At 47.9% G+C, this 24657-nt stretch overlaps 1 protein-coding gene across 1 annotated transcript in view; it reads right to left on the reverse strand.

The window, feature by feature from the left end:
• Positions 1 to 24657, reverse strand: part of WBSCR17 (Williams-Beuren syndrome chromosome region 17) — a 447264-nt gene that overhangs the window by 39968 nt on the left and 382639 nt on the right. The window contains exon 7 of the mRNA XM_006889663.1: positions 829 to 1014. Within this exon, the coding sequence (XP_006889725.1) occupies positions 829 to 1014 (186 nt within the window). The remainder of the gene's footprint in view (positions 1 to 828; positions 1015 to 24657) is intronic.

Raw genomic sequence — 24657 nt, forward strand, 5'->3', positions numbered from 1 at the left:
CTTTCTATCTATCTATCTATCTATCTATCTATCTATCTATCTATCTATCTATCTATCTATCTATCTATCTATCTATCTTTTTAAAGACAAGGAAGGTTTGTGGAGGCCAGATCTGTGTCAAGCAAATTTCCTAAGGTCTTTTCTCCAATAGCACGGGCTCCCTATGCATATCTGTATCCCATTCCGTTTATTCCTGCAGCATGTCAGACTTTTCCCTAATGCAATTGCTCACTTAATAGACTACAAGCGCCCCCCCAACCAGCCCCCAAATCCATCGTGTTGGGTTGATTACAACCCATGGTGACCTTCCATTGGGTTTCTGAGCCTGCAATCAGAATGCCCATGATTCTCCTGGGGAGTAGCTGGTGGGTTTGAACCACTGACCTTTTGGTTAGCAGCTCAACATTTAACCTACTACACCACCAGGGCTCCTATCTGATTATAGCAGAGTGCAAACATAATTTTCTATGCAGGGAGAAAGAAAGAAATAAACAAATTGACATGACTCATCTGATTGTGATGTTCACGATACTCACTTTACTGCCACGAACCTACACTATTTCCAAGGTGGGTAGGCATCTTCATAATATCTACATATCATCTGTCTAGCTAACATATGTATCATCTGTCAATCTACCTAGTATCCATCAGAAATCTATCTACCTAGCTATCTTAACAACTGTCTGTCTTTCTCCTTGGTTTTGTTTCTCCAGAGACCCCTAAAACAGCAAGTATGAGCAACAGTTTCTCTGAGAAGCACCCCTGAAACAGGAAGGCTCTCTCTTCCAGGGGGCAGGGCTGGGGCTGGGGGAGGGCAGGTAGCTGTACCTCCAGCGGCAGGTTCCACGCTATGTACACGTGGGACTTGTAGTCGTCCATCCAGACTTCAGCCACGCGCAGAGCATTCCTCTTGGTGTAGAAGCCGATGTTGCTGTTGTACGGCTTCTTCTTCCGCTCGATGTGGGCCACCCGGGAGCAGGGCAGGACCTCCATGCTGCCACCACAGAGCCACACCTGGGGGGACAAGGATCGGTCAGCCTGACGGAGGAGCGCCCAAGGCCACTGTCCCTCCCCACTTTCTCCACAGGACTAAGCATCACATTTTGTGTTCACAGCAGGGTACAGTGTGACCTGACGACACCACCTCTGAGTAGAGTCTGAGTCACAGTGGCCCCATCGTGCAGACTGGAACTGTGCACCAGAGATGTTCAAGCCTGGGGCCTCTCCAAAGATTACCAGGCCTCTCTTCCAAAGGAACTCCAGGTAGACACAAAGTGCCAATCTAGACCATGCAAACTTAGAATGACAAACTTAGGTCAGGGCCAGTGCCAGCATTGGTCATTCACTCCCTGCTGCTGGCTTGGATGTCCATCTCTTCAACCACTGGCCCCCCAGTCCAGTGTATCCCTAGTATGGTGATCACATGCATAAGACAAGGAATAAAAGGACTTCATGGCCTGGCCTTGCCCTATCCCCAGGGTCAGCTGCAGATCAACTATTGTGCTGTGATCCATTTTCCCGGGGATGATTTTCAGAAACCAGACCTTTCTTCCTAGTCTCTGTTAATCTGCTGAAATCTGTTCCACATCAGAGAAATACACAAGTCTCTGCAGACTGCAGAGTGGAGGCTATGCGTGAGGTACCTAGGCTGGGACGTGAACCTGGGTCTCCTCGATGTTGCTGGCGTGAGAAGTCAGACTCCTAGTGACCCTACAGACCAGAACGCTGCCCGGTCCCGCCATCCTCACTCGGCTGTGTTTGACCTGCTGGTGGAGTCACAGTGTCAGTCTTCCGCTGACCCTCTCCTTCATGGGAGTGGGTGCTATCCACCTGAACCACCACTGTCTCCCACGGTCACCAGCTGGGGTCAGCCGGCTTTACCTGAAGCTCCAGGTACCCTTACTTCCATGAGCTCCCTCCACGGCCTCACCTTGACATCTAATCTCTTTCTAAGGTTGGTGTTAAGTGTCATCAGTTCACTGTAACTCATTGTGACCCTATGCACAACAGCTCCGAGCCCTGCCCCATCCTGAGCCAATCTTACCGGGACCAACCCAGTTGCCCCAACTGACTTTCTGTACAGTGGCCCCTAATTGTGGAAGGATCCCACTAAACCTGGATACCGCACCCCAGGGTTCTCACTCTTCCTTTGTACAGACAAGACAGCCTTCCAGACGGAAATCACTATGGAAACCACTTAGACACATTTATATTGTTAAAAGCAAGATAATTGAAACTTTCAACACAGGAATGAATGATGTAACCCCATCAGCAACCCATGTGCAAGCCCAGCTCAGTCCTTGGTCTGATGGAAAAATCGGACTCAATGACACAGACTAAATTCTGATGGATGCTGCAATGCGGATGAGCCGGGATGATCAGTGCAAGTGAAGGACACCAAGCCCGGGGATATGTAAGGTTCTGTCCACGTGAAGGAGGCCCTGGGAGGTCCAAACGGTCCACACATGGCTGTTAACTAAGTTAGATGATTGCGTGTACCCAGAGGTGCCGCAGAAGAAAGGCCTGGTGATCTTCATCTGAACTGTCGACGTTGTTACGTGCTATTGAGTTGCCTGTGGCTCACAGTGACTCTATGTACAATAGCTCTGAACCCTGTCCTGTTCTGAGCCAATCTCATTGACTCAGACACACTTACCCCCTTCACCCCCGTGACTAATCTGGGGTCTTCCTCTCCCGCACTGTCCCTCCACCCTTCCAAGCATGATGTCCTTCTCCAAGGATTGGTCCCTCTGTGCCCACAGTATATGAGACAGAGCTTCAAAACCCTTGCCTCCAAGGAACAACTTGGCTTTACCCTCTCCAGGACAGTCCATTTGTTCTCTTGGCAGTCCATGGTCTGTATATTCAATGCTTGTCTTAAGAACCATAACTCATGGGGAGTTCTGGTGGCCTAGTGGCAAGGAGCTGCAACTACAATCCCAGAGGCGCAACAGTTCGAATCCATCAGATGCTCTGCTGGGGAAGGAGGGACAATCTCCTCCTGTACCAGTCAGATCTGATTTGACGGTACACTCACACAAAAATAATAATAGACGAGCTCTGGTGGCTTAGTGGCAAGAAGCTGCAACTGCAATCTCAGAGATGCATGGTTCGAATCCACCGGATGCTCTGCTGGAGAAGGAGGAACAATCTCCTCCTGTACCAGTTAGATATGATTTGATGGTACACACACAAAAAATAAGGAAATAAAATAAATTTTTAAAAATATTAATAAAAAAAAGAACCATAACTCCAAGGCATCAATTCTTCTTCTGACATGTGAATTAGCTACTGATAGTGGCAAAAAGCTGTGCTGCAATACCAAAGGCATGCGGTTCGAGGCCACCAGCTACTCCATGGGAGAAGGATGGACAGTCTCCTCCTGTGTGATTAACTGCCTCTGAAAACCTCCTGGAGGGTCTGCGAGGGGTCAGTTCTGACTTGACGGTAAACAACAACAAAAACAATGTGACTGCACACAGTTCTACTGTGAGACACAAGAGGCTTCCGTGAGTCGGAATCAAGTGGCCAGGAACTTAAAGAATCTTACAGAATATCTGGTTACAAAATAGATAAGGAGTTGTGCTGCCAACTCAAAGGCAGGCTGTTCAAATCCATCAGCTGCTCTACAGAGGAGCATCTTTCTTCTCACATGATTTACGGCCTCTTAAATCTCGTCTCATGTGATTTACAGCCTCGAAAAACCCACTGGAGGGTAGGCTACGAATCAGTACCAACTTGACAGTACACAAAAACAGAGGGAAAAAGAACTTTGGCATTTGCTATGAGCTCTGGTGATACAGTGAATTATGTGTTGCCCTGCTAATAACCAAAGGGCCATCAGTTTGAAGCCGCCAGCTACTCTGATGGAGAAAGAACAACAGTTCCCCCTCCGGTAGGATTTACAGCCTTGGAAACCCAAGGGAGCAGCACTGTACGTTGGGATGGACTCTATAGTAATGGGTTAGTTTTGGGCTATGGAGCCCTGGTGGCGTAGTGCATTTAGTGTTGGGTTGTTGGCAGGATGGCAAGAGGAAAGCGAGGCCATCTGTTCCTGTAATGTGCAGCCTGTGGACGGCAGCACTGTGATTGTCACCTACTATGCCCTCCAAAAGGACGAGGACTGGATGTCAACACACACACACACACATTTCTCGATAGCATTCCAAGGTCTTGCTTCTAACAAACCTTGTGAGGTCACTCAGTCACCCACCTTCCAGCTGGGCAGATGCCGTCTTCTGGAGAGCTGGGTCTCCCAGAGGCGGCCCTTGCTCTCAGCGTCCACATCTGCAGGCTGGGTCACAGTAAGCTGGCTTTCCCCACGTAAACTCACATTCTCTTCCATACAATCGGACTGACACACAATGGCTTTCCTGCTAAAGTCCTTTAACAAAAATTCTATTTCAATCTTCTGCTTTACTTATTACTGTTTCTCAGAAATGGGATTTACAAATATGGACCTCAAGACATATCTCAATTTAAGCACCGCGGTGAGCGAGGGCTCCTAAATACCTGGATTATACTGCTAGTCGATACAAATCATTTCTTTTAGAGCAAATGAGGAATTAAAAGGAAGCTTGGTAAGTGACATGTAATTCAGGGGAGAGAGGGATGCATATTGAAAGCAGCTGGACTGACTGCGTGGAAGGGGCTTCAGAGGACCTTTGTTTCCTTATCATTGTTGCTGCTGTTTATTCATTTGAGGGGATAATAAACCAAACACGCCTTCAGGCAGATCCTGGCTCTCCGTGACCTTCCGTCCACTTTCTGAGGCTCTATAGATTTTCAGGAAGAAATTGCCCATGGTTTTCACACGGAGCAGCAGGTGGATTTGAACTGATGACCTTTTGGTTAGTAGCAACAACACATAATGCACACTACATCACCAGGATTCCTTAAAGGAATCGCTTACTCATTGCCATTAAGCTGGAACAGACCTCCCAGCAGGGTTGTGGCAGGCTGCAAATCACTCAAGTCAAGTTAGCCCATTTTCCCCTCACAATAGCTGGTAGATCCCACCTGCCAGAGAGGCGCCCCCTTTGGGATGGCAGTACTGTGGACAAGGCCACCAGAGCTCCCTCCTAAAGGAGCAACGTAAAGGAGAACCATCAAGTGGGAACCAACCCACAGCTGACCCTCCAGCAGGTTTTCAGAGGCTCTTAATCGCATGAGAGGAGACCGCCCATCCTTCCTTCTCTCGAAGAGCAAGCTGGTGCATTTGAATTGCGTGCCTTCAGGGTCGCTTCTTCCCACTAGGCCATCAGAGCTCCCTGCAGAAGAACATTCTGCTTGGTAGAGAGTCAGTGAGAGAGGCAAAGTCCTTCAATGAGGGTCTGTAACCGGGAGCTGGAACAATGGCTGTGAGGATGGGCAGGGCCTGCTCTACTGTGCGGAGGAACAGGCCCTGCTGCCGCCTAACACCACCTCCACTGACTGCAGGCTGGTCCCACCAGTGGCAGGAGCTCTTACCCACGCGCCTTCCCACCCTGTTCTTTCAGCTGCGTTCAGGAAACCTCTGAAGGCTTTGTAAGGACGATGTGTTCAGAATAGGCTGCCCACTGTTCCTTCCGACCTGGTCATTTTATTTCCCCTCTGCAGTCCATTCCTCCACTCCTGCAGCGGTTGGGTATCACATCAGGCCCCGGGTAGTGTCGCCGCTCTGCCCGGCCTACTCATCTCTCTGCCCTGCGGGAGGGACTGGCTGCAAATTCTGGAAATTGCCTTAATGCCAGCCAGCTGGTGAAGGGAAACAGTGCTTTAAATTTTTAACCAGTTCTTTGTGGTGGGGCTCTGTTCCTCCTCTCCTAGCACCATGTACGGCATATCTTCCAGGCCTGCGACTATGTGAACAATTGGAAAATGTCATCTCCTACCTGCTGAATGGAGCTGCTGCAAACAGCTTTCAGCTGAGCTCCCACGGAGCCCTTTATGAGGGCTGGCGTCCACAGGAGAGCTAACCAGCCCATCACACCAGCTCGTTTCCGGTTCAGGGCACACACAGCCGTGGTCTTGCATTATCTTAAATGGCTTTCTTTTGTGACTGACCTGTGAGTAAAATGCTGAAATGTGTTTGGATGAGGTAGTTCTCAGAGCGCCATTTGAAGTCATTGGTCTTGAACCCTCAAAGAGCCATCAGCTTAGGGTCTATTCAGAACCCACTGTGCTGTGGTACCGGAGGACTGAAGCACAATACTACACACTGGTCGAATGTCACTGTGTCTAATGTCCCAGAGCACTGCTTTAGATGAGCACCTGCTTATGAATGGCCACTGAGCACTGGTTGCTGGGGACAGGCAGATATTAAGAAGGTGGGTTGCACTGTCACCACTATTCAGTACTGTATTGGAAATACTTGTTAGGGCAATATGGAAATACAGGAAATAAGAGGCATTGACATCAGCAAAGAGATGGTGAAACTGTTGCTTTACGCAGATGATATGATAGTGTACACAGAAAACCCCAAGGACTCAACCAAAAAAACTGTCAGAGATAGGAGATCAATTAGTAGAGTGGCAGGAGACAAAATCAATATTCAAAAGTCAGTGGGATTCCTCTACAGTAACAAAGAAAACACAGAGAAGGAAAATAAGAAAGCAATGCCATTTACAACAGCCAACAACAAATTGGGATACTTGGGAATAAACCTAACAGAGACACAAAGACCTTTACAAAGAAAACTGCAAAACACTTATGAGAGAAACAATAAAAGGTATAAACAAACAGAAATATGTTCCCTGTTCATGGATAGGAAGACTCAATAGTGTGAAAATGAAAATACGACCAAAAGCAATCTACATGCTTAATGCAATCCTAATACAGATACCCAATTCATTTTTCAAAGAGATAGAAAAGGCAACTGGCAAGTTTATTTGGAGAAGAAAGAGACCTCAAAAAAGCAAAATACTTCTGAAAAACAAGAATGAAGTGGGAGGCATAGCACTCAAAACCTACTTCACAGTTGTAATAACCAAAACAGCTGTACAATGACAGGCACATAGATGAATGGAACAGAATTGAGAACCCAGAAATTAGCAGGAGTGGCAACCACTTCCGAAACAGCTTGCCTCCAGAAACTCTATGAACATGGAGAAATGATGAAAGTTATACAAATGTTCAGATCTTTCATTCATAGGGTCGTTACGAGTGGTCTACGACTCACCAGCACTTAACAACAACAAAAGAGCTCTGTGGGCCTAGTGGGTAGAAAGTTATGTTACCAAGCCAAAGGTGGGTGATTTTAATCTGCGACCCTCAGGCCTTGTTTTAATTGTTTTTGGTCAAACAGTCTTCTAAGTGGTATATTACTGGTCTGTCCATTAGCTATACAGCGGTAACTCGTGGTTGCTGTGATGCTGAACACGGTGACACTGATATGTCAAATGCGATAATGGTTCCCCATGGTGGACAGTGTTTGGTGGAGCTCCCCAATTAAAACAAGTGGCATCCTCTTCTGAAATAGCTTGCCTCCAGAAACTCTATGAACTTGGAGAAACGATGAAAGTTATACAAATGTTCAGGTCTTTCGTTCATAGGGTTGCTATGCATAATCTATGACTTGAAGGCACTTAACAACAACATCTATGGTCAACTGATATTCAACAAAGAAAAAAAACACCCCATATTAAATGGGGAAATGACAGCCTCTTCATCAAATGGACTGGCAAAAACGGACTGCTACCTGCAGAAAGCTTAAGCAGAATACACACTGCTCACCACACAAAAAAATCAACTCAAGGTGGATCAGACCTAGGGATAAAGCGCAAAACCATGAAGTGTCCATCAACAAACAAATGGATAGAGAAGCTGTGGTATATTCACACAATGGAATACTACGCTGCACTGAAAAACAAGGAACTCATGAAATATTATACAAAATGGATGATCCTGGAGAACATTATGCTGAGTGAAATATCTCAGTCACAGAAAGACAAATACTGCATAGAGTCACTGCTGTAAAACAGGACTGACATCGGGGTTAGGGCGAGACTAAGAAAGATGGGATAAATTATGTGTACTGCATGGAAACAGATGAGGGAGAGAACTGTTTAAAAGGGATATATGATAAGGGATTATTGTCATGACGGGAATCCTGAACGAAGGCTGCATAGTGGAGTGGGCTTGGAGGGGAAGGGATTGTATAATAATAAAAGAACTTTCATTTTACTTTTCAAGAAGAGTTAATTATGGGGAGAGGAGTGGGACAGGGAGAGAAGTGCAACAATGAATGACTGGAAATCCAAAGTCTCTGTAAACTTTCATTAAAATTAATAATATGAATGGAATTCGGAAATCTCTGTAGATGTTCATGGAAATAAAAATAATAATTTTTTAAAAGAACAAAAAAAATTTTAAAAAGTAAGCAAAATAAAAAAAAAAAAAAAAAAGGGGTTTTTTTTAAAAAAAAAAAAGAAAGTGGGTTGTAAAACAGATTAGTCTGGAGACATGTGGGTCTGGGGACAGGGGTTCTGAGGACAAGTGGACCTAGGGAGAGGAGGGTCTAGCTAACTAGTATCCTTCTTGGTGCTGGTGCCCAGAGCAGAGCACAGATGAAAAGGGTGAGAGTCTCAGGGTCAAAAGCAGGCTGAAATGAGTCCCTGTCCTCAGTCACCTGCCACCCCCCACCCATAACCTAGCCAGTGTGAAGAGGTCTCAGTGCTAATTGAATAGGAAGGGGGCAGGGTGGTCAAGGTCAGGACTCCCTGGAAGAAGGTGAAGATCCCCACCAGAAGCTGCAGGACCATGCCGAGAGGACTCTGAGGGGACGGTGGGGCCCTGAAAAGGCCTCCCTGTCCAATACCTGTCAGATGGACATTGTCAAGTCCCCTGACATCACAGCCCAGAGAGCCCCAAGGCCTCTTTGAAGAGGGTTCACAGGTGGCAAGCGTGGCAGAAGGGTGAACCTGAAGGCATCCTCCTGGGACCTAGGACCAGGCCTGAGTACCAGGGTCGGGGAGGATCAGGACAGGATGAATGCCATGGAGGTGGGCACCAGGACCTGGGGTCTATCCCAGGACACAGCCTTCTTAAATAGCAATTAGAGCAATTTCATAGCCCTTGAATCCAATGATAGAAACTTGGGGTTACGTTTGAGTCATTGCATTATTTTTGCTTTTCCTATTTTATTTTTCCAAGTCATTAATTTTTATTGTATTTTACATCAGTATCAATCTGTGATGGATTAGGGGAGAAGACCTGTTTCTACACCTGAGGATCACTGCTACATAACCTTTTTAATAATTACCACCCCCAACGGAGCCTTTTTAGACAATTATCTTCTTAATAGCGCTCGACCATGAAATTTTAATAACAGATATTATGTTTATGTGATCTTTGTAGAATTGTGCTTTACATATACAAAAAGAACAATCCTCTGTGCCCCTCCCTCCTGCCAAGAACCAATTTCACCCTGTGGGGTCAACATCCCAAGTCCCATGAGTACAAGTCATAGAGAGTTCAAGAAGCATTGCCGACATTTTCAGGAAGCCAGCAAATGGGTTGTGAGCGCCCATCGGAGGTTAGGGTCAGCTGTTAGCACTGTCCACACATACACATATTGAAGCCCCAAACAAGAACAGTTACTGTCCACTTGGTGCCACCTGATGGTCACCCCCGGGGTGCAGCGAAGGGCTGTTCCATGTTGGTGGTGGTGTTGTGTACTGTTGAGTTGGAACTGACCCATAGCTGATCCTCCAGCAGGTTTTCAGAGGCAGTTAATTGCACGGGAGGAGATTGCCCAGCCTTCTCCTGTGGGGCAGCTGGTGGTCTGGAACTGCATACCTTTGGAATCACAGCACAACTTCTTAGGCGTGACGGTAGCCTCATCCATGTGGAATGGAGTTGCCCTGCTGACCCAGAAACAATTCCTTCTCTGGTGATTTAAACTCAACAGTGGCTCCAAGGAATAAAGCCAGGCAACCTCCTTGCGTGCGACTTACAGCCTTGGAAAACCAACGGAAGCTCAGCTATGAGTCTATTGTGATGAGGGCCTTACTTAAGATCTTAGTGGCCGATTATTTTAAGGAGCGAGTCACCAGGCCCTTCTGCCTAGGTGCCTCTGGGTGGACTTGAACTTCCAACCTTTTGGTTAGCAGTCAAGGATAATAACCATTTGTACCTCCTAGGGACCTCACTTTAAATATGTACTCATAGTAACTTACTTTTAAGTTCTCTTGTACAGGGTATAGTTAAGGAACCCTGGTGGTGTAGTGGCTAAGTGTTGTGCTATTAACTGAGAGGGCAATTCTGAGTCCATGAGGCAGGTGGTGGGAGAAAGATGAGCAAAGTCCACATCTGAAGATTTCCAGCCCTGGGGGTCGGGGGCGCAGGGTCTCTCTGGTCTGTAGGGGCGCTGTGGGTCAGAACTGACTCAAGGGCTTTCTGTCCGTTTTTTAACATATGGTTAAAACTCTACACTCATTATCATCAGGGTGGAACCAACTCACAGCTGATCCTCCGGTGGGTTCGGGGGCTGTAAATTCCATGGGAGGTGACTGCCCATCCTTCTTCCATGGAGCTGCTAGTGGATTCAAACAGCCAGAGAGGCCCAGCCTTCAGGTTAGTGATGTAACTGTCTGTGGACCAGACACCAGAGTTCCCCAATATACAGGGAGGGCATGACTAGGACTTTTAAGGATGGAAGCAGGTAGACCCTATTGTCTATTATTGACCTGCTAGGTTTGGGATATTTTCCCCAAAGTAGTTAAAAAAGTGTCAGTCTTCTTACTTTTTCTCTTATAAACGGTTATTTTTCTTAAGATGCTGCTAGTCATTTTAACATGAAATGAGTTTATTCTCTGTTGGTTGGGTGTAATTTAATAAACACAATTTCCAAACCTAGTTTGCAATACAGTAAATATTGATCCACCATTGTCTGTCTGTTGTGCTGTGGTGCTGGGATGCTGGAAGCTACACTCCCGGTATTTCAAATAGAGCTGCCTTTGCAGACTTTGCAGGTTCGGTCCCAGACCTCTGTGGTACAGTGACTACAGAAACCAAGGGAGCCCCACGGATGTTTTGTTTGCTCAGTGCATGCCGGAGTTATGCTGACACTACCCCACAGTCCACGCAGTGTGCAATGCTGCTGTAGTTGTTAGGTGCCCTCACGCTGACCATGACCTGCAGTGACCCTACGGACAGCTGACTGAAGCCCTGCCCTTACCTGCATCATCCTCTGCTGCCATGCTCAGGTGTGCAACAGCTTGTGACACAGATGCAAAGTGAGCACAAGCTCTTGGAAAAAGCATGCTGACAGACTGGCCTGCCTGATGCAAGGTTGCTACAAACCTTCAATTTCTAAAACAACCCACCAAACCAAACCAAAACAAAACCCAGCAAAACCCAGCCAATCAAAGTCCAGTATCTGTAGAGAGCAATAAAGCAAAACACAGTTAAACTAAGCGCAACTGTTCCAGCAAGGTCTCCACAGTGAATAGGTTTCATCAGGATTTCCAGACTAAAAGACGAGAAAGAGAGTCCCTGTGATGTGGTTCCAACAGTCAGTCAATGAAAACCCTGCGGGGTCCCAGCAGAACATTATCTGATTCATTGGCTTCAGATCCGTCATCAAGTGCTGGACTAGGACGTCGGGTTGGGTGAGGTTGAGGGCTTACGGGGGTGTGGGAGAACCCTGGAGAGAGACACTGACCCCCCCCCAGACACCAGGCTGGCCTCACACAGGGCTGGAGACTGTGATGATGGCACAGGATCAGGTTTCCTTCTGTTGTGTGAGGCCATCATGTGTCAGAATCAACAACAGCTACAAGGTTGACAGAGACTGCACACACAAAGGTTCTCTCTGAGAGGTGTCCAAACAGCTGAGACCACCGAGCTACGGGAGCTTCAAGGGTTTCATTTTACTTGGATCCACAATCGAGGCCCAGGGACACAGCAACCCAGAAACCAAACAAAGCATTGTTTTGGGCAAATCTACTGCAAAAGACCTCTGTAAAAAGTGTTCCAAGGCAAAGACGTCTCCTTGAGGACTAAGGAATGCCTGACCCAAGCTGTGGGATTCTCAATAGCCTCATATGCACGGGAAAGTTGGACCAGAATAAGGAAGACCACAGACTTGATGCCTCTGGAGTATGATGTTAGCCAAGAATTTTAACTATCAAAAGAATTTTACTGTCAAAAGAACAAACTTGGATGAAAGGCAGCCAGAATGCTCCTTAGAAGTGAAGATGGAGTTATCCTCCTTTTACTATGTGAAAGCTGCTACTTGAGAGAAGAATTTGGACTCTGTAGGTTGTTTCCAATCCCCTTTGGCATTTATTTGTATGTGTGGATAAGCAATTCTTGCTCAGCTATAAAAGAACTGGCTTCTCTTGGGATCCAGATTCATTGAAAGGTGTTTTCAGATCTTAAAACATTATTTTTTGCTGACATTTGAGCATGTTATTTTTATAAATGATGAGATTCATGAGTGAGTATTGAATGCTTGGTTTTTTGCATTTGGTTTGGGTTTTTCCCCTTCTCTTAATACATTTTTACTTGAAAAAAAGTCTTATCTGTTAAAGGACCCCAATGTTAGGGCATAGTAAGCTTGTTTTGGTCTGTAGAAGAGAAAGTGTTAAACTTGATATGTTTTTAAGATAAAATATGTTTTCAGATGTTATTTTTATGGCATATACTCAGCTTGTTTTTCATGGTTTCTGATGTTTTCAGAAAAATAAAAATAAATGTGTTTCCTAAAGATAAAAAAAAAAAGTGAAGACGGAGAGAGATGTCTCACATAACGTGGACATGTTTTCAGGAGAAGACAGTCCCTGGAGAGAGACATCAGGTTCCGAAAAGAGAAGAAGAGGAGACCCTTGCTGAGATGAACTGACACAGTGCCTGGAACAATAGGTTCAAACATATGGTATTTCCATTTCCAACTTTTTGAGAAAACACCTCCCATAGTGGTTGTACTATTTTACATTCCCACCAGTAGAGAATGAGGCTTCCAATCTCTCCACAACCTCGCCAGCGTGTGGTGTGTTGTTTACTGTCTGGTTGAACTTAGCCACTGTTGTTGGCGTGAGATGGTCTCATTGTTGTTTTGATTTGCATCTCTCTGAAGCTAGGGATTTTGAACATTTCTGCACGTTTGCTGCCAATCTGAGGGTCCCCCCCTTTTTATACTAGTTTATTTATAAAATTCTAATACAAATTCGAACAAATTCTTTCCATTTTCCTCACTCCCCCACCCAACAAATTGTACAGTCCAATGATTAATCCCCTCTTCCCCCTGCACATCCACATCCCTCTGCTTCCAGCCTCTCCCACCCCTCCCGGATCCTTATACTCATTCTACACTGAGTTTCTTCTGTGAAGATCTATTCATATCTTGCACCCACTTTATGATTGGGCTGTTTGGCTTTTTCTTGTTGAGGTGCTATAATATAGGCTATGAATTTTAGGTATGAGCCCCTTCTCAGCCATGTCACTGCCTAGGATTGTGGGGGTGGCTCAGGGCTGGGCAGTGTTTTGTTTTGTTTTATTGTCCATGTAACTGCCATGAATTGTAACTAATCTGGGGGCTCTTAACACTGATATGACCCAGATGAATGAAAGCCCAGCCCAGGACTTGACCTTCCAAGGGACATCCCAAACGTGGTCAAAGAGCACCATCAGCACTCACTGCTGTCTCACCTGTCTTTGAACTTGGCCAGAAGAGCCATCTTTATAAAAACTCATCTAAAAAGTTTTCAGCCTTTCCTGACCTACTACCACCTTCCTCGGACTAAAGTCAGATCAGGAAAGCCGCCCTCGGCCTATGAACAGGAGTGATAAAATCTGAACTGGACAGAGTCAAGCCAGCTCAACCACTGAGCGATGGCGCGTTCAGTAAGTGGAAGATCCTGGCATGATACAGAGGGAAATGTCACGCACGGCACAGTGAGTGGATGCATTCAAGATGAAAGCTCACAGAGGCTCAGAGACACAGATGTGGTGCGAGAACAGGCCCCCAGAGGGCTCTGAAACAAAGGTCACTTGCCCTGGGGACAAGAGGACTTCTGAAGACCCTGGGATAGAGCCACTCTCAGTAAGTCATGAAGGTCTCTCTGTTTTCTGAAAAAGAAATCAGAACTGATGTTCCTGCTACTTGGGAAAGTGTTCTAAGGACTCATTTTGTGTTCCACTACGGAGGGAGTCCATCATTCTTTGCGGGGGAAACCCTGGGAAAACAATGTCCAGGGCAGCTGGTTCAACCCAATGGGACTCCCTCCTAGTGGGGACCACAGAAGGACGTCCTCCTGCTCATCAGAAGGCCACCATGTGCACGTTCCAGGCATTTTGGGATATTGTTCTCCAAATGTGTGCAGCCTGTGGTCCTGTCCTCCAGCCTCCTCCTGCTCTAAGACTCTATCAAAGCACCCCGGACCGACTCAAGGAGCAGGGCAGACAGAACTCGGAGGTTACTGATCTTTCATCCCCGAGGACTCAAAAAACAGAAGACGTCTACTCGGAAAAAGTTCCCCAGTTTCTTACTGATAGATGGGAAAGTGGCCCAGGGGAGACAATCAAAGGGAAGCTCTTTTGTGAAACCTTTAAACAAAGACGACGATAGTGGGTTCTCAGGGGCAGTAAGGGGTCAATCTAAATGGAGGCTGAGGAGCTTTAAGACATAATTAAGGTTCTGTTTTGATCAGAGATGTGATCTTATAATGGCTTTCAAAAATAGGACACAAGAACAATAATTACTTTGTCTACCCATCCATCTAGTCTTCCATTCCTACATCTATCAGATTTTCCTCCCATCCACTCATTTCGTCTTCTATTCATCTGTCAATCATTCTATCCATCAAATGTATTCCCATCCATCCATCTATCTACATATCCTTGTACCAACCTACGTGGGCTACCTTCCATCTAGTCTTTCTTTTTTCTATCTAGTCATAATTTTATCCTTCTGTCCAGTCTTCCTGCTTTTCATTCATCTGCATGTCTGTCTGTCCGTCCGTCCATCCATCCATCCATCCATCCATCCATCCATCCATCCATCCATCCATCCACTCACTCATGTATCTATGCTATATATGTTTCTTGAAGGCTAGTTATACGCCAAGCCCCATGTTAGACCAGTCAGGGGACACAATGATGAACAAAATAGACAAACCCTCTGAAGGAGCCAGTAATCTAAGCGAGAAAGGATATAATGGATCAATTACAACTATTTCAAGCATGAGTAAACAAGGAGATGGTCAGGGTGCTCCAGAGAACACCAGTGGGAGGAAAAGGAGGGAAGCTGTGCAGAGAGGCAGCGGGTTCCCAGCAGACACACTCCCCCTGAATTAACACCAGGCTGAAATTTCCTTACCTAAGAATCCAATTAAAATGTGAGAATGCTCTATCTCTCATATCTGAACTTGAATATATGACTAAGCCTGTAATTAACTGAGTTTTGTTTTTGTTTTGTTGTTGTTGTTTTTTTAAATGCAACCCAGTGAAATCGCAGAGCCAAATCCTGCCTCTTGAGTTATCTGCTAAATCCCTTATTAGCAATCAGACAAAGGCCATTGTCCCAAAGGCAGTAATTTGGTCTTCAGTGTGATCTGAATTTGCAAGTCTATGTGAATCAAGAATCAGAGAATAAACTTGTTATTTAGCCAAAGGGGACAGAAATTCTTGCTGGTCCCAGAGATGAAAGACAACAGCCACAGCTGAAGAGGTCAGCTGAATGAGGAGGCTGGTGACCATCATCCCCAAGCCCTTCAGGCGATGGTGGCGTGAGTCACTGGAGAAAGGAGAGGTTCATGGTGCCCCCAGAGTGAAGGGAGCTGTTGCCCATCACACTTGACATTCCTGTGAGGGGAGAGGATGGAAAGGACAAGGTTGTACCCCTTTCTTTGGAATCAAAACCCTACTGTCATCATACAAAGGTTTGACCTGATGGGGTCCCTGGGGAGAAGGTGGAGGCCTGGGCGGAAGTGTCTCAAGACACTGAGATGTTCACGAACGATGAGCCAGTCATCCCAACCACTGTACAAAGAGGAACTTGTGTGGTCAACTCCATGGTTCAAGCGTCCTGCGCCTGTGGGCTGTGGAGTGGACATTCTATGGGGCAGGGCAGTAGACAATGACAAACTCCTTTCTCATTAACTGTTATCAAGAGGACTTGGGCTCACCATGACCCCAAGCATGTCATAGTGGAGACAAGCTCCCCAGGGTTTCAGCACTTGCTACCTTTTCGAAGCAGGTCACCAGTTACCTCTTCAGAGGAGTCTCTGCAGAGGTATGACTCCCCAATCTTTTGGCAAATGGTCAAACACCAAAGCTGAGCCGGTGCAAATGGTCAGGCACACGGCTGCTGAGATGGAAACCTTCAGAGAGAGGAGGCGTTGATGCCGGAGAAGAAAACCCAAACCACGTCGTGCTGTCCAGTTGATTCTAACTCATGGCAACCCCACACAAGCCAGAAGAGAACTGAGCTCCGTAGAGGTTTCCAATGGCTCTGACACAAAGTAGACTGCCAGGCCTTTCTGTGAATGCACCTCTAGGAAGACTCAAACCTCCAACTTTTCTGGTTAGAAGTCAAGTGCTTAAATAGTCGTGTTGCCCGATAGACAGTGGAATAGATCCTGACTCCCAGAGACCCCATAGAGCAGAGCAGAACTGTTCCAGAGGGTTCCCAAGGCTGCAAATCATTATGGCAGCTAACAGCTATCACGTCCTCCTGTGGAGCAGCTGGTGGGTTTGAACCACTGACTTTCAAGTTAGTAGCTGAGAACTGGGTCCCCTCCAGGAGGAAGACTGACATCCCTCTAACTTTGTATGACTGCAAGTGGCATGGAAGAGATTTTTAAATTGGAAATGACAGCACGTGACAATGCTGAATGATTTGATCCTACAATCCTGGTCTAGGTAGGCAGGTAGATGGATGGATGGACAGACGGATGGACAAATGAACGGATGTTGTGGAGTGAACTCTGTTTCATGACAACCTCCTGTATAACAGGGTGAAGTGCTGCCTGGTCCTGCATCCTCTCCATAACCACAAGCATCTTCGAGGCCATCACTGCAGACAGGGGGCCCCCCCTTCTCAGGAGGGTGCCCTTGACCCTTGCTGACCTTCTTCCTCACCAAACATGAAGTCCTCCTGTAGAGGCCGGTCTTTCCTGCTGACGTGTCCAGTGTCAGCAAGTGGACGAGATGAGGCTCTGGTGCTATTCACAGAACTGGCATCCGTGTGTGATCCAAGCCAGGACTGGTTTCCTGAGCACAGGAAAGCTGGACCATGGCTGAGGAAGACTGAAGACCTGATGCCTTTGAATGTGGTTCTGGCACAGAGTTCCGAATGCACTATGGAGGCCCAAAGGACGGACAAATCTGTCTTGGAAGTACAACAGCCAGAATGTTCCTGACAATGGAGGACGGTGAGACTTTGCCTCACATACATCAGGCTGGTTCTCTGGAGGGATCAGTCCCTGGAGACACATCACGCTCGGAGGTCATCACATGGCCAGAGAGTCATTGAAGGAGAGGAAGCCCCTCGACACAATGGACTAGTACAGTGGCTGCTGCCAGGTGTTCGGGCACAGCAGAAATTGTGAGGACGGTGCAGAAGTGGGCAGGGTTTTACCTGCTGGACACCAGTCACTATGAGCTGGAGCTGACCTGACAGCACTTAGTATCAGTAACTTACAGAAGTCCATTGCCAGGCCTTTCTTCCTGGTCTTAGTCTGGTGACTGTGCTGAAACCTGTCCGCACGAGTGGTCCTGTTAGCTTGTGAAATACTGATGGCATCACTCCCAGCCTCACAATATGAGGCCACCAGAGAATGACACTCTGACAGATGATTGGTGGTATTAAAAAAAAAAAAATTTAATTGCGACTCTGAAATAATGCCCAGAGAGGTCAGCAACATGCTTCAGGCCTACTGGTGGGTGAGCTGGATCGGAAAGACATCTGAGCTCATGAGTCTCAAGGTTACAAGTCACTTTATATTCATTTTTCTCAAGTTATGTGCTGGGGAACCCAGCCGGATAGAGAAGCGAGGCTAAAAATACCGAGCCACAAACATTCTGAGTGGTCAGGGACACCGAAGGCGATGATCTGGAATGTCCCTTCCAGTGCGTGTCCTCTGGATGCAGCGGCTGCTCTTGGAAGGCGGACACTGATTGAGCTTCAGCCTGGGCGAGGTGACACGGTTCCCAGGGGAGGTGAATGCTGACCCCACAGCATTCTCACCTCTGATTTCCTTAATGCGGATGCTGTCTCTGTTCGCTGTCTGCGGAAAGGTCAACTCCTCTGTGTCCTCTAATAAAACGGATGGCTTAGTGCTGAGGAAACAAGGCAAAAGAAAACCCCCAGGGTCTCAACAGCTCACTCGAGGGGTACCATCTCCTTCAGAGTTCTTCTAAGAACTTGGCCGTTTCCAGCATGCAAACATGCCCCTCCATGGGAGCGTCACAAATAGGCTCTCCTGAGCAGGGCTGGAGCCTTGCATGGAAATGAAATTGTTTCTCACAGAACCACAGTGGCTGGGAAGCAGAGCTATGACTGCAGACATCACACAGGTCAGCTAGAAGCAAGACGAGGGCAGGGAGGGCTGGCCATCCACTCACCTTGGCGGTCTGACCCCCAGGAAGCTCTCTTTGGCCTGGGGGAACACCCTGGCTCAAAGATTTCCTACCTGTCACTGAAAGGCTGGGCCAGGACAGAGAATTGGAGCGGCAAGCTGTAAGTCCTCATCTGGACCTGCATCTACCTGTGTGTATGCAAATCAGCTAGAAGAAGCTCAGTGAGGAAGTCAAGAGTTACCAAGGAAATATGCACATGTCCCATCAACATGCAAGGCTCAAACGTCCTTTCCTTCCCACAGAGTGACAGCACAGGGCCGGCCAGCCGCGCCTTCTGTCACAGAAGGGGACAATCAGCATTCCGGAGAGGACGCCTCTGCTTCCGCTCCTCCTTCCACCCCGCAATTATTTACAATTTACAGCTTATTAATACAACAGCGAGTCTCATTGGCTCGGTATGCTAAAAAGCTCGTACTTAATCAGAACATCAGCACAATGTCTTGCTCAACACAATCTCTCCTCCACGCCTCCCCCTGGTTTAACGAATGTTAAGGAGGCCGTGAAGGGCATGGGGTTGGAGGCCCGTGGTCTGTACAGAGATGCAGACAGAATAATTGCATACTTTGTCAACCCCCGAGTCCTGGGTGTCGGGAGCCACTTCCACGTGCATGGCGCTTCGGGGGGGCGCCCGAGGCTGACGGAGAGTCAGCTGCGGGCCTGGTGGGAGGAGGAGAAGGCAGAGAACAATGCCAACCATCCAGGAAATTCCCTGCCTCTCCTACTCACGCCAACTCGGGTCTGACCCTAACTCCTTCACTCTCTTGGCCTGCTTAGAAACGGCGTGAAGTCTTCCACGCAGGGTATCATACAACTTTAACTCAATGCACAAATTAATCCATGAGCAACGTTTCCAGGAAGAAACAGATCCTTCTTCTTGGCTCAACCAACTCTGATGATCATAACCACGGACACTTTGCCAGGACAGATACTGGCTGGTCCAGCGCATGGGGACCTGGAGGGCGTCAGGCAGAACCATGCTCCTTTAAGTATAGATTTTAAAATGTTTTGGTGAAAATATACAAAGAAGAACAAAGACTATATGATGGACTCTGTGGGAGAGAGACAGGCAAGCCTTTCACAGTAGGGGCGGCTCTGAAGCAGACCTGACTTGACGGCAATGAGAGAGAAAGAGACAGAGAGATCGAGAGAGACAGAAAGAGATGGAGAGAGACAGAGCAGAGAGGTTTAAACCCCTCTCAGAAGACACACTCGTTTGGGTTAGCGGTATATTGCATACAGCCTCACCACCGGGCACCCTGCTTAAATCCACAGTGCTGGACAAACGGGCCCTGTCTGAGGTGAATGATATGGACCATTTTCTACATACCCCTGGGTCAAGCTCTCTATATAGGTTATTGCAGGGAATTCTCAAAACCTTTCTTGGACTGAAAACAAAAGGGAGTTTCATCTAGTTCTTCACTCCACGTCCAGAGCACAGGGCACTGCCCGAGGGCCACTGTGATCGCAGGCTGTAAGCACAGCTTCTGGGACTAGGAATGCGGCCACACAAGGCAAGAAAGCCCAGCACGGTGTGGGGCTGGGGCTGGCGCTTGGAAGACATGAACTCAGGGTGCCGGCAAGGCACCAGAGAAGGTGAAGCAGGAGGGATGATGGGGGCAGCTCTCTGTCCTGGTATCTGAAGGATTTTGTTCCGAAGAGGAGTTGGTCTTACAATGCAGTTAGGTGGGTGGAGCCAGTGCCCAGGTGAGGACACATGAAAGAAACAAGCTTAACAAATGTAACCAAGCTGATTCCAACACATGGTGACGGCGCATCTCAGATTAGAACATGCTTCACAGGGTTTTCAAGGCAGTGACTTTTCAACAGCACATCACCAGGCCTTTCTTGCAAGGCACTTCTGGTTCAGTCTGAACTGCCAACTGTTTGGTTAGTAGTTGAGTCTTTAACAGAACACATCACTCAGTGGCTATTTAAGCTCCCGTGAAATGAATTTGGAGCTGTTTTGTGTGGAGGCTGATTCTGCCTCTGGGGTCAGACTCCTTGGGCTCAAATCTTGGCCTCCTCCTCATCGGGGGGAGGTCTGCAGCTCCACTTCCCCGGCTGGGCAGTTCTGAGGACGTTAGGCAGCAGCCAATATCTGGATGAGGAACGCTGCCTGCAACGCTGCCCATGAAGACGAACATTATTTGCACAGGTGAAGAGATCTCATGGCAAGAGGAGTGGTTAAGGTAGTGAGGATGCTGTCACTGGAGGCATTCAAGCACAGGCCTACTGACTCTCTCGCTGCTTTTACAACATGAGCTTGCAGACCTGTCCCCCAGCACTCCACAGCTAGGTAGGAGCCTGGAAACTGCCCGGCAGCCACCCCATCTCCCCCAACAGTTGCAGATGGAGGCAGAAACAGCCTCATCTGTGTGCAAAGACCATCTTTGAAAGTAGGACGAATTCTGATCATCTCAATCCAAAATCACTCCAATGACATTACAGTAGAGGAACTTTTTAAATGCTGAAGCAGCAAACAGATGAAAGTCTTTGACATCAAGTTGATTCTAACACAAAGCAGCCCCACTGGACAAAGGAGAGCCTGCCGTAGAGGTCTTCTAGGGTGTGAGCTGTGTGGAGGCAGAAGGACACGTCTTTCTTCTGCAACTGGTGGGTTCGAACCATGGACATCTTGGCTAGCAGTCAAGTACATAACTACTGCACTAGCAATATTCCTGCATGGGTAATGCATCTTTTTCTCACCTCCTTGGGTTACCGTGAGTTAGCAAAGGAGAGCTAATCTGTTTTGAGGTGCATGCTAGGGCTGGAGAGGGTTTCCTCAGCACAGATGGCAGATAAAAATAGCTGAAATTTCTGGTCAGAGAGTACTATTTGCCAACAAATGACATGAAATTGTGCTATTTTTCTGTGTATAGCTCAGGAGCCTGGGTTGAAAACAGTCCCCACATTTCTTGTTTTAAATTAGGGGTGCTGGGCAAAGTTTCCTCCTGAGAAGATTGGGCTGAGGATGAGGAGGAAGTCAGCCAAGACGCGCCCTGGAGTCTGGCGGCATATTGATTTACCCAGCGACTATGAAAGGATGTGGCCAGGGCCGCACACTTGGGTCAGCAGGAAAGAATCCATTTGCAGCTGCCCAGCCAAGCCTGTCCCGCTGTACGCAGTCAGTGGGGAAGGAGAAGGCGGCGTGGAGGGCTCGGAGTTCTGCTGAGGACGGAGCTGAAAGTCCGAGGTTGGTTATTTCCATGCTTGGAGGACTTGGCGCCTGGCCTACCTCCTGTCTGACCTCTCAATTCTCAGCCTGCTTCGCCCTCACTCTCTGCCTTCTGGTCCCAGCCTGCTCACTCCCTTGTCTTGTGGGCCCACCCTCCACTCTCTGGTGTTGTTACAGGCCTTTGGAATCGGAATCGACTCATAGCTAACCCCTGGCAAGTTTTTTGAGGCTGTAAATTGCATGGGAGGAGATTGTCCATCTTTCTCCCAAGGAGTATCTGGTGGATCCGAACTGTCTGCCTTTGGGTTGGAAGTACAACTCCTTACCACTATGCCAAGAAAGGAGGGGAAACTATGTCCCCGAGAAGAGAGGCTGATTGCTAGCATCACACCTCTGAAGGGGGCCTTGTGTGAAGACATTGCCCATTAACATGAGATCATACTCTGTTCAAAGACCCACTGTCAGGTGTCATTTCTGACTCCAGCTCACTCTCCACTGGGTCTCCAAGGCGTTAAGTCTTAATAGGAGCAGGCTGCCTCACCTCTCTCCTGCAGAGAGATTAAAACAGATAATCGTTTGATTGTAGTATGTCCCTGAGTCAGAACCAACTCCAAACCTGAGCCTCCAGTGAGTTTTCAGAGTTTCAACAAGTTTTCACAGGAGACTGCTCAGCTTTCTCCCACGGAGCAGCCAGTGGATTTGAACCAGGTGCCTTAGGGGTGGTAGCACAGCTCCTTACCACTAGGCCACCAGAGCAACTCAATCTGTAACCCACTAGCTCTGGTGACGTAGGCCTCAGGAGTTGTGCTGCTAACTCAGAGGACAGTCCTCTCTGCTGGTTTATGTCCAGGTGGTGAGCTGGTGCTGCTCTTTGGGAGAAAGATGGGCGACTCCTCCCGTGGAATTTACAGCCTCAGAACCCCAACAGAGGGTCAGCTATGAGTTGGTTCTGACACAATGGCAATGAGCTTGAGGTTTATGCCATAGGGTAGCTCCAATGCGTAGGAGAATTACATCAGACCACAGAACAAAGAGTAGTTACAAGATACGGACCACGGTGGCCCAACCACGCTGACATATATTTGGAGGAACAGAAATCAATCAATAACAGAGTGTCCCACTCATATAGAGCTGTTCCCTAGATCTTCTCATGTGAAACTCTCTAAGCTAAAGAGGAACAAAACCCCATCAATATAGACACAAAGCCACCAAGGAAACAGAACCTTCCACAAGGCCAGCTAGGAGGATCAACAGATTCAGCGGCTGTGTCCTCTGCTGTCCACGGTGGGGCGACGACTGCTCTGGGTGTCACTGTACCCTTGCTGAATGATAAGTCAGCTTGTTTGTGGAAACATAGGACCGGTGGACTCTGAGGAATGTGGACAGCATTACCTGGGACCCACCATTTGATGTACAACATGACAGCACCACCTATTCAAGGAGAAAATGACAGGACCCCTCGGAGGTGGAGATGAAGCCACGATGCTGGCTCGGCAGAGGGGAGTGTGGAGAAGAGGAGGACCCCAGAACAAGCCTCACCAGGACTTTACGGCCCACCGCACAGGCCAGGTGAACCCTAGGGCCTGAATGGCCAAGCAAGGTAGTCAGGTGGCAACAGCAGCAGGAGGCCTGAAAGAAGGCAACCCGATTACCTACTCCTGGTCTCCTGCCCCTCCCCCCCAGCACCTCACTTCTATGCGGCATCTGGCAGGCATCACACGTGGCCTCGCACTGCAGTGAGCGGGGGCCTTGCTGCAGCTCAGACCAGCGGACACTCACCTAGGTCTTGATGTTTTGTTCGGGTTTTTCTTTTTTTTTTTAAATAGTGATTTTAGTGAAAGTTTATGAACCAGAAAGATTTCTATTCATTCACTGATACATCTTTTTTCTTTTCCCCTCCATAAATCACCTGGTAATGCAAACTTGTTCCAGGCTGTCCGCTGCCATTCACACAGTGTCCTTTCACGTCGTCCCTCTCTCCTCTGATTCCAGTGGTGTGTTCATTATCTATTGACTCTTCCCCTGCTCTCTCCTCCGCGTCTGCCCTATTTTTATAACAGAGTTCCTATGCAGTATTTGTCCTTTTGTGACTGAGATATTTCACTCAACATACATAACGGCTTCCAGACTCATCCATGTCTAGTTGTGTTTTACAAGTTCACTGCTTTTCAATGCTGCATATTCTTCTGTGTGGATGGACCATCACTTTTCTATCCCTTTGTTCACTGATGGGCATTGAGGCTGTGTCCATCTTTCCGCTATGGTCAATGACGCTGACTCACAGCCTTGTGTCCTGGCCCAGGCAGAGTTCACTGAATGGAGTTTGGTTTCGCTGAGGGCAAGGAGAGTGAAGCTCTGAGAGCCACATGCTGGGGAGGGACGTCCATGAAAAAGACAGCACGGCGGCGTGAGCAGGATGGACCCTCTGTCCCAGTCCTTGGCCCTCGGATCAGAACGCCTCACCCACACAGCTGACGGGCAGCATTCTCTCCTCCGCTGTTGCTTGTTAACATAGAGTCAATTCTACTTACTGTGACCCCACGTGTGCGGGGCAGAAACACTCTCTCTTGTGGCCGACGCAGTTCCCAAGATCAGCTGCAACAATACCCCATCCCATGTGCTCTCTCTGTGACTCTGACACCCTGTCCTCCAACAAGTGCTCCGTTTCTTCCTTGTGAACCCAGAACCCCTCTGGAATTGTGAGCAGGTTAAGTGTGACCATGTGTGGCTTCTGAGGATAGGTCCTGAAAGGTGGGACAGCTTCCACCTGGCTCCTCGGTGAGGCCTGTCCTGGGCAGCTGGTCACTCGGCTCTGAGGACGGCCAACCACACCCTCCCGAGAGGCACGAGGAGGTGCCCCCTCCCCGTCCAGCACCCAAGCTTGTGTCCCAGTTTACAGGCAGAACCAACATCCCCTC

Source organism: Elephantulus edwardii, unplaced genomic scaffold, assembly GCF_000299155.1.
Source record: "Elephantulus edwardii isolate Elephantulus edwardi_28Jun2011 unplaced genomic scaffold, EleEdw1.0 scaffold00080, whole genome shotgun sequence".
NCBI classification, from domain to species: domain Eukaryota; kingdom Metazoa; phylum Chordata; class Mammalia; order Macroscelidea; family Macroscelididae; genus Elephantulus; species Elephantulus edwardii.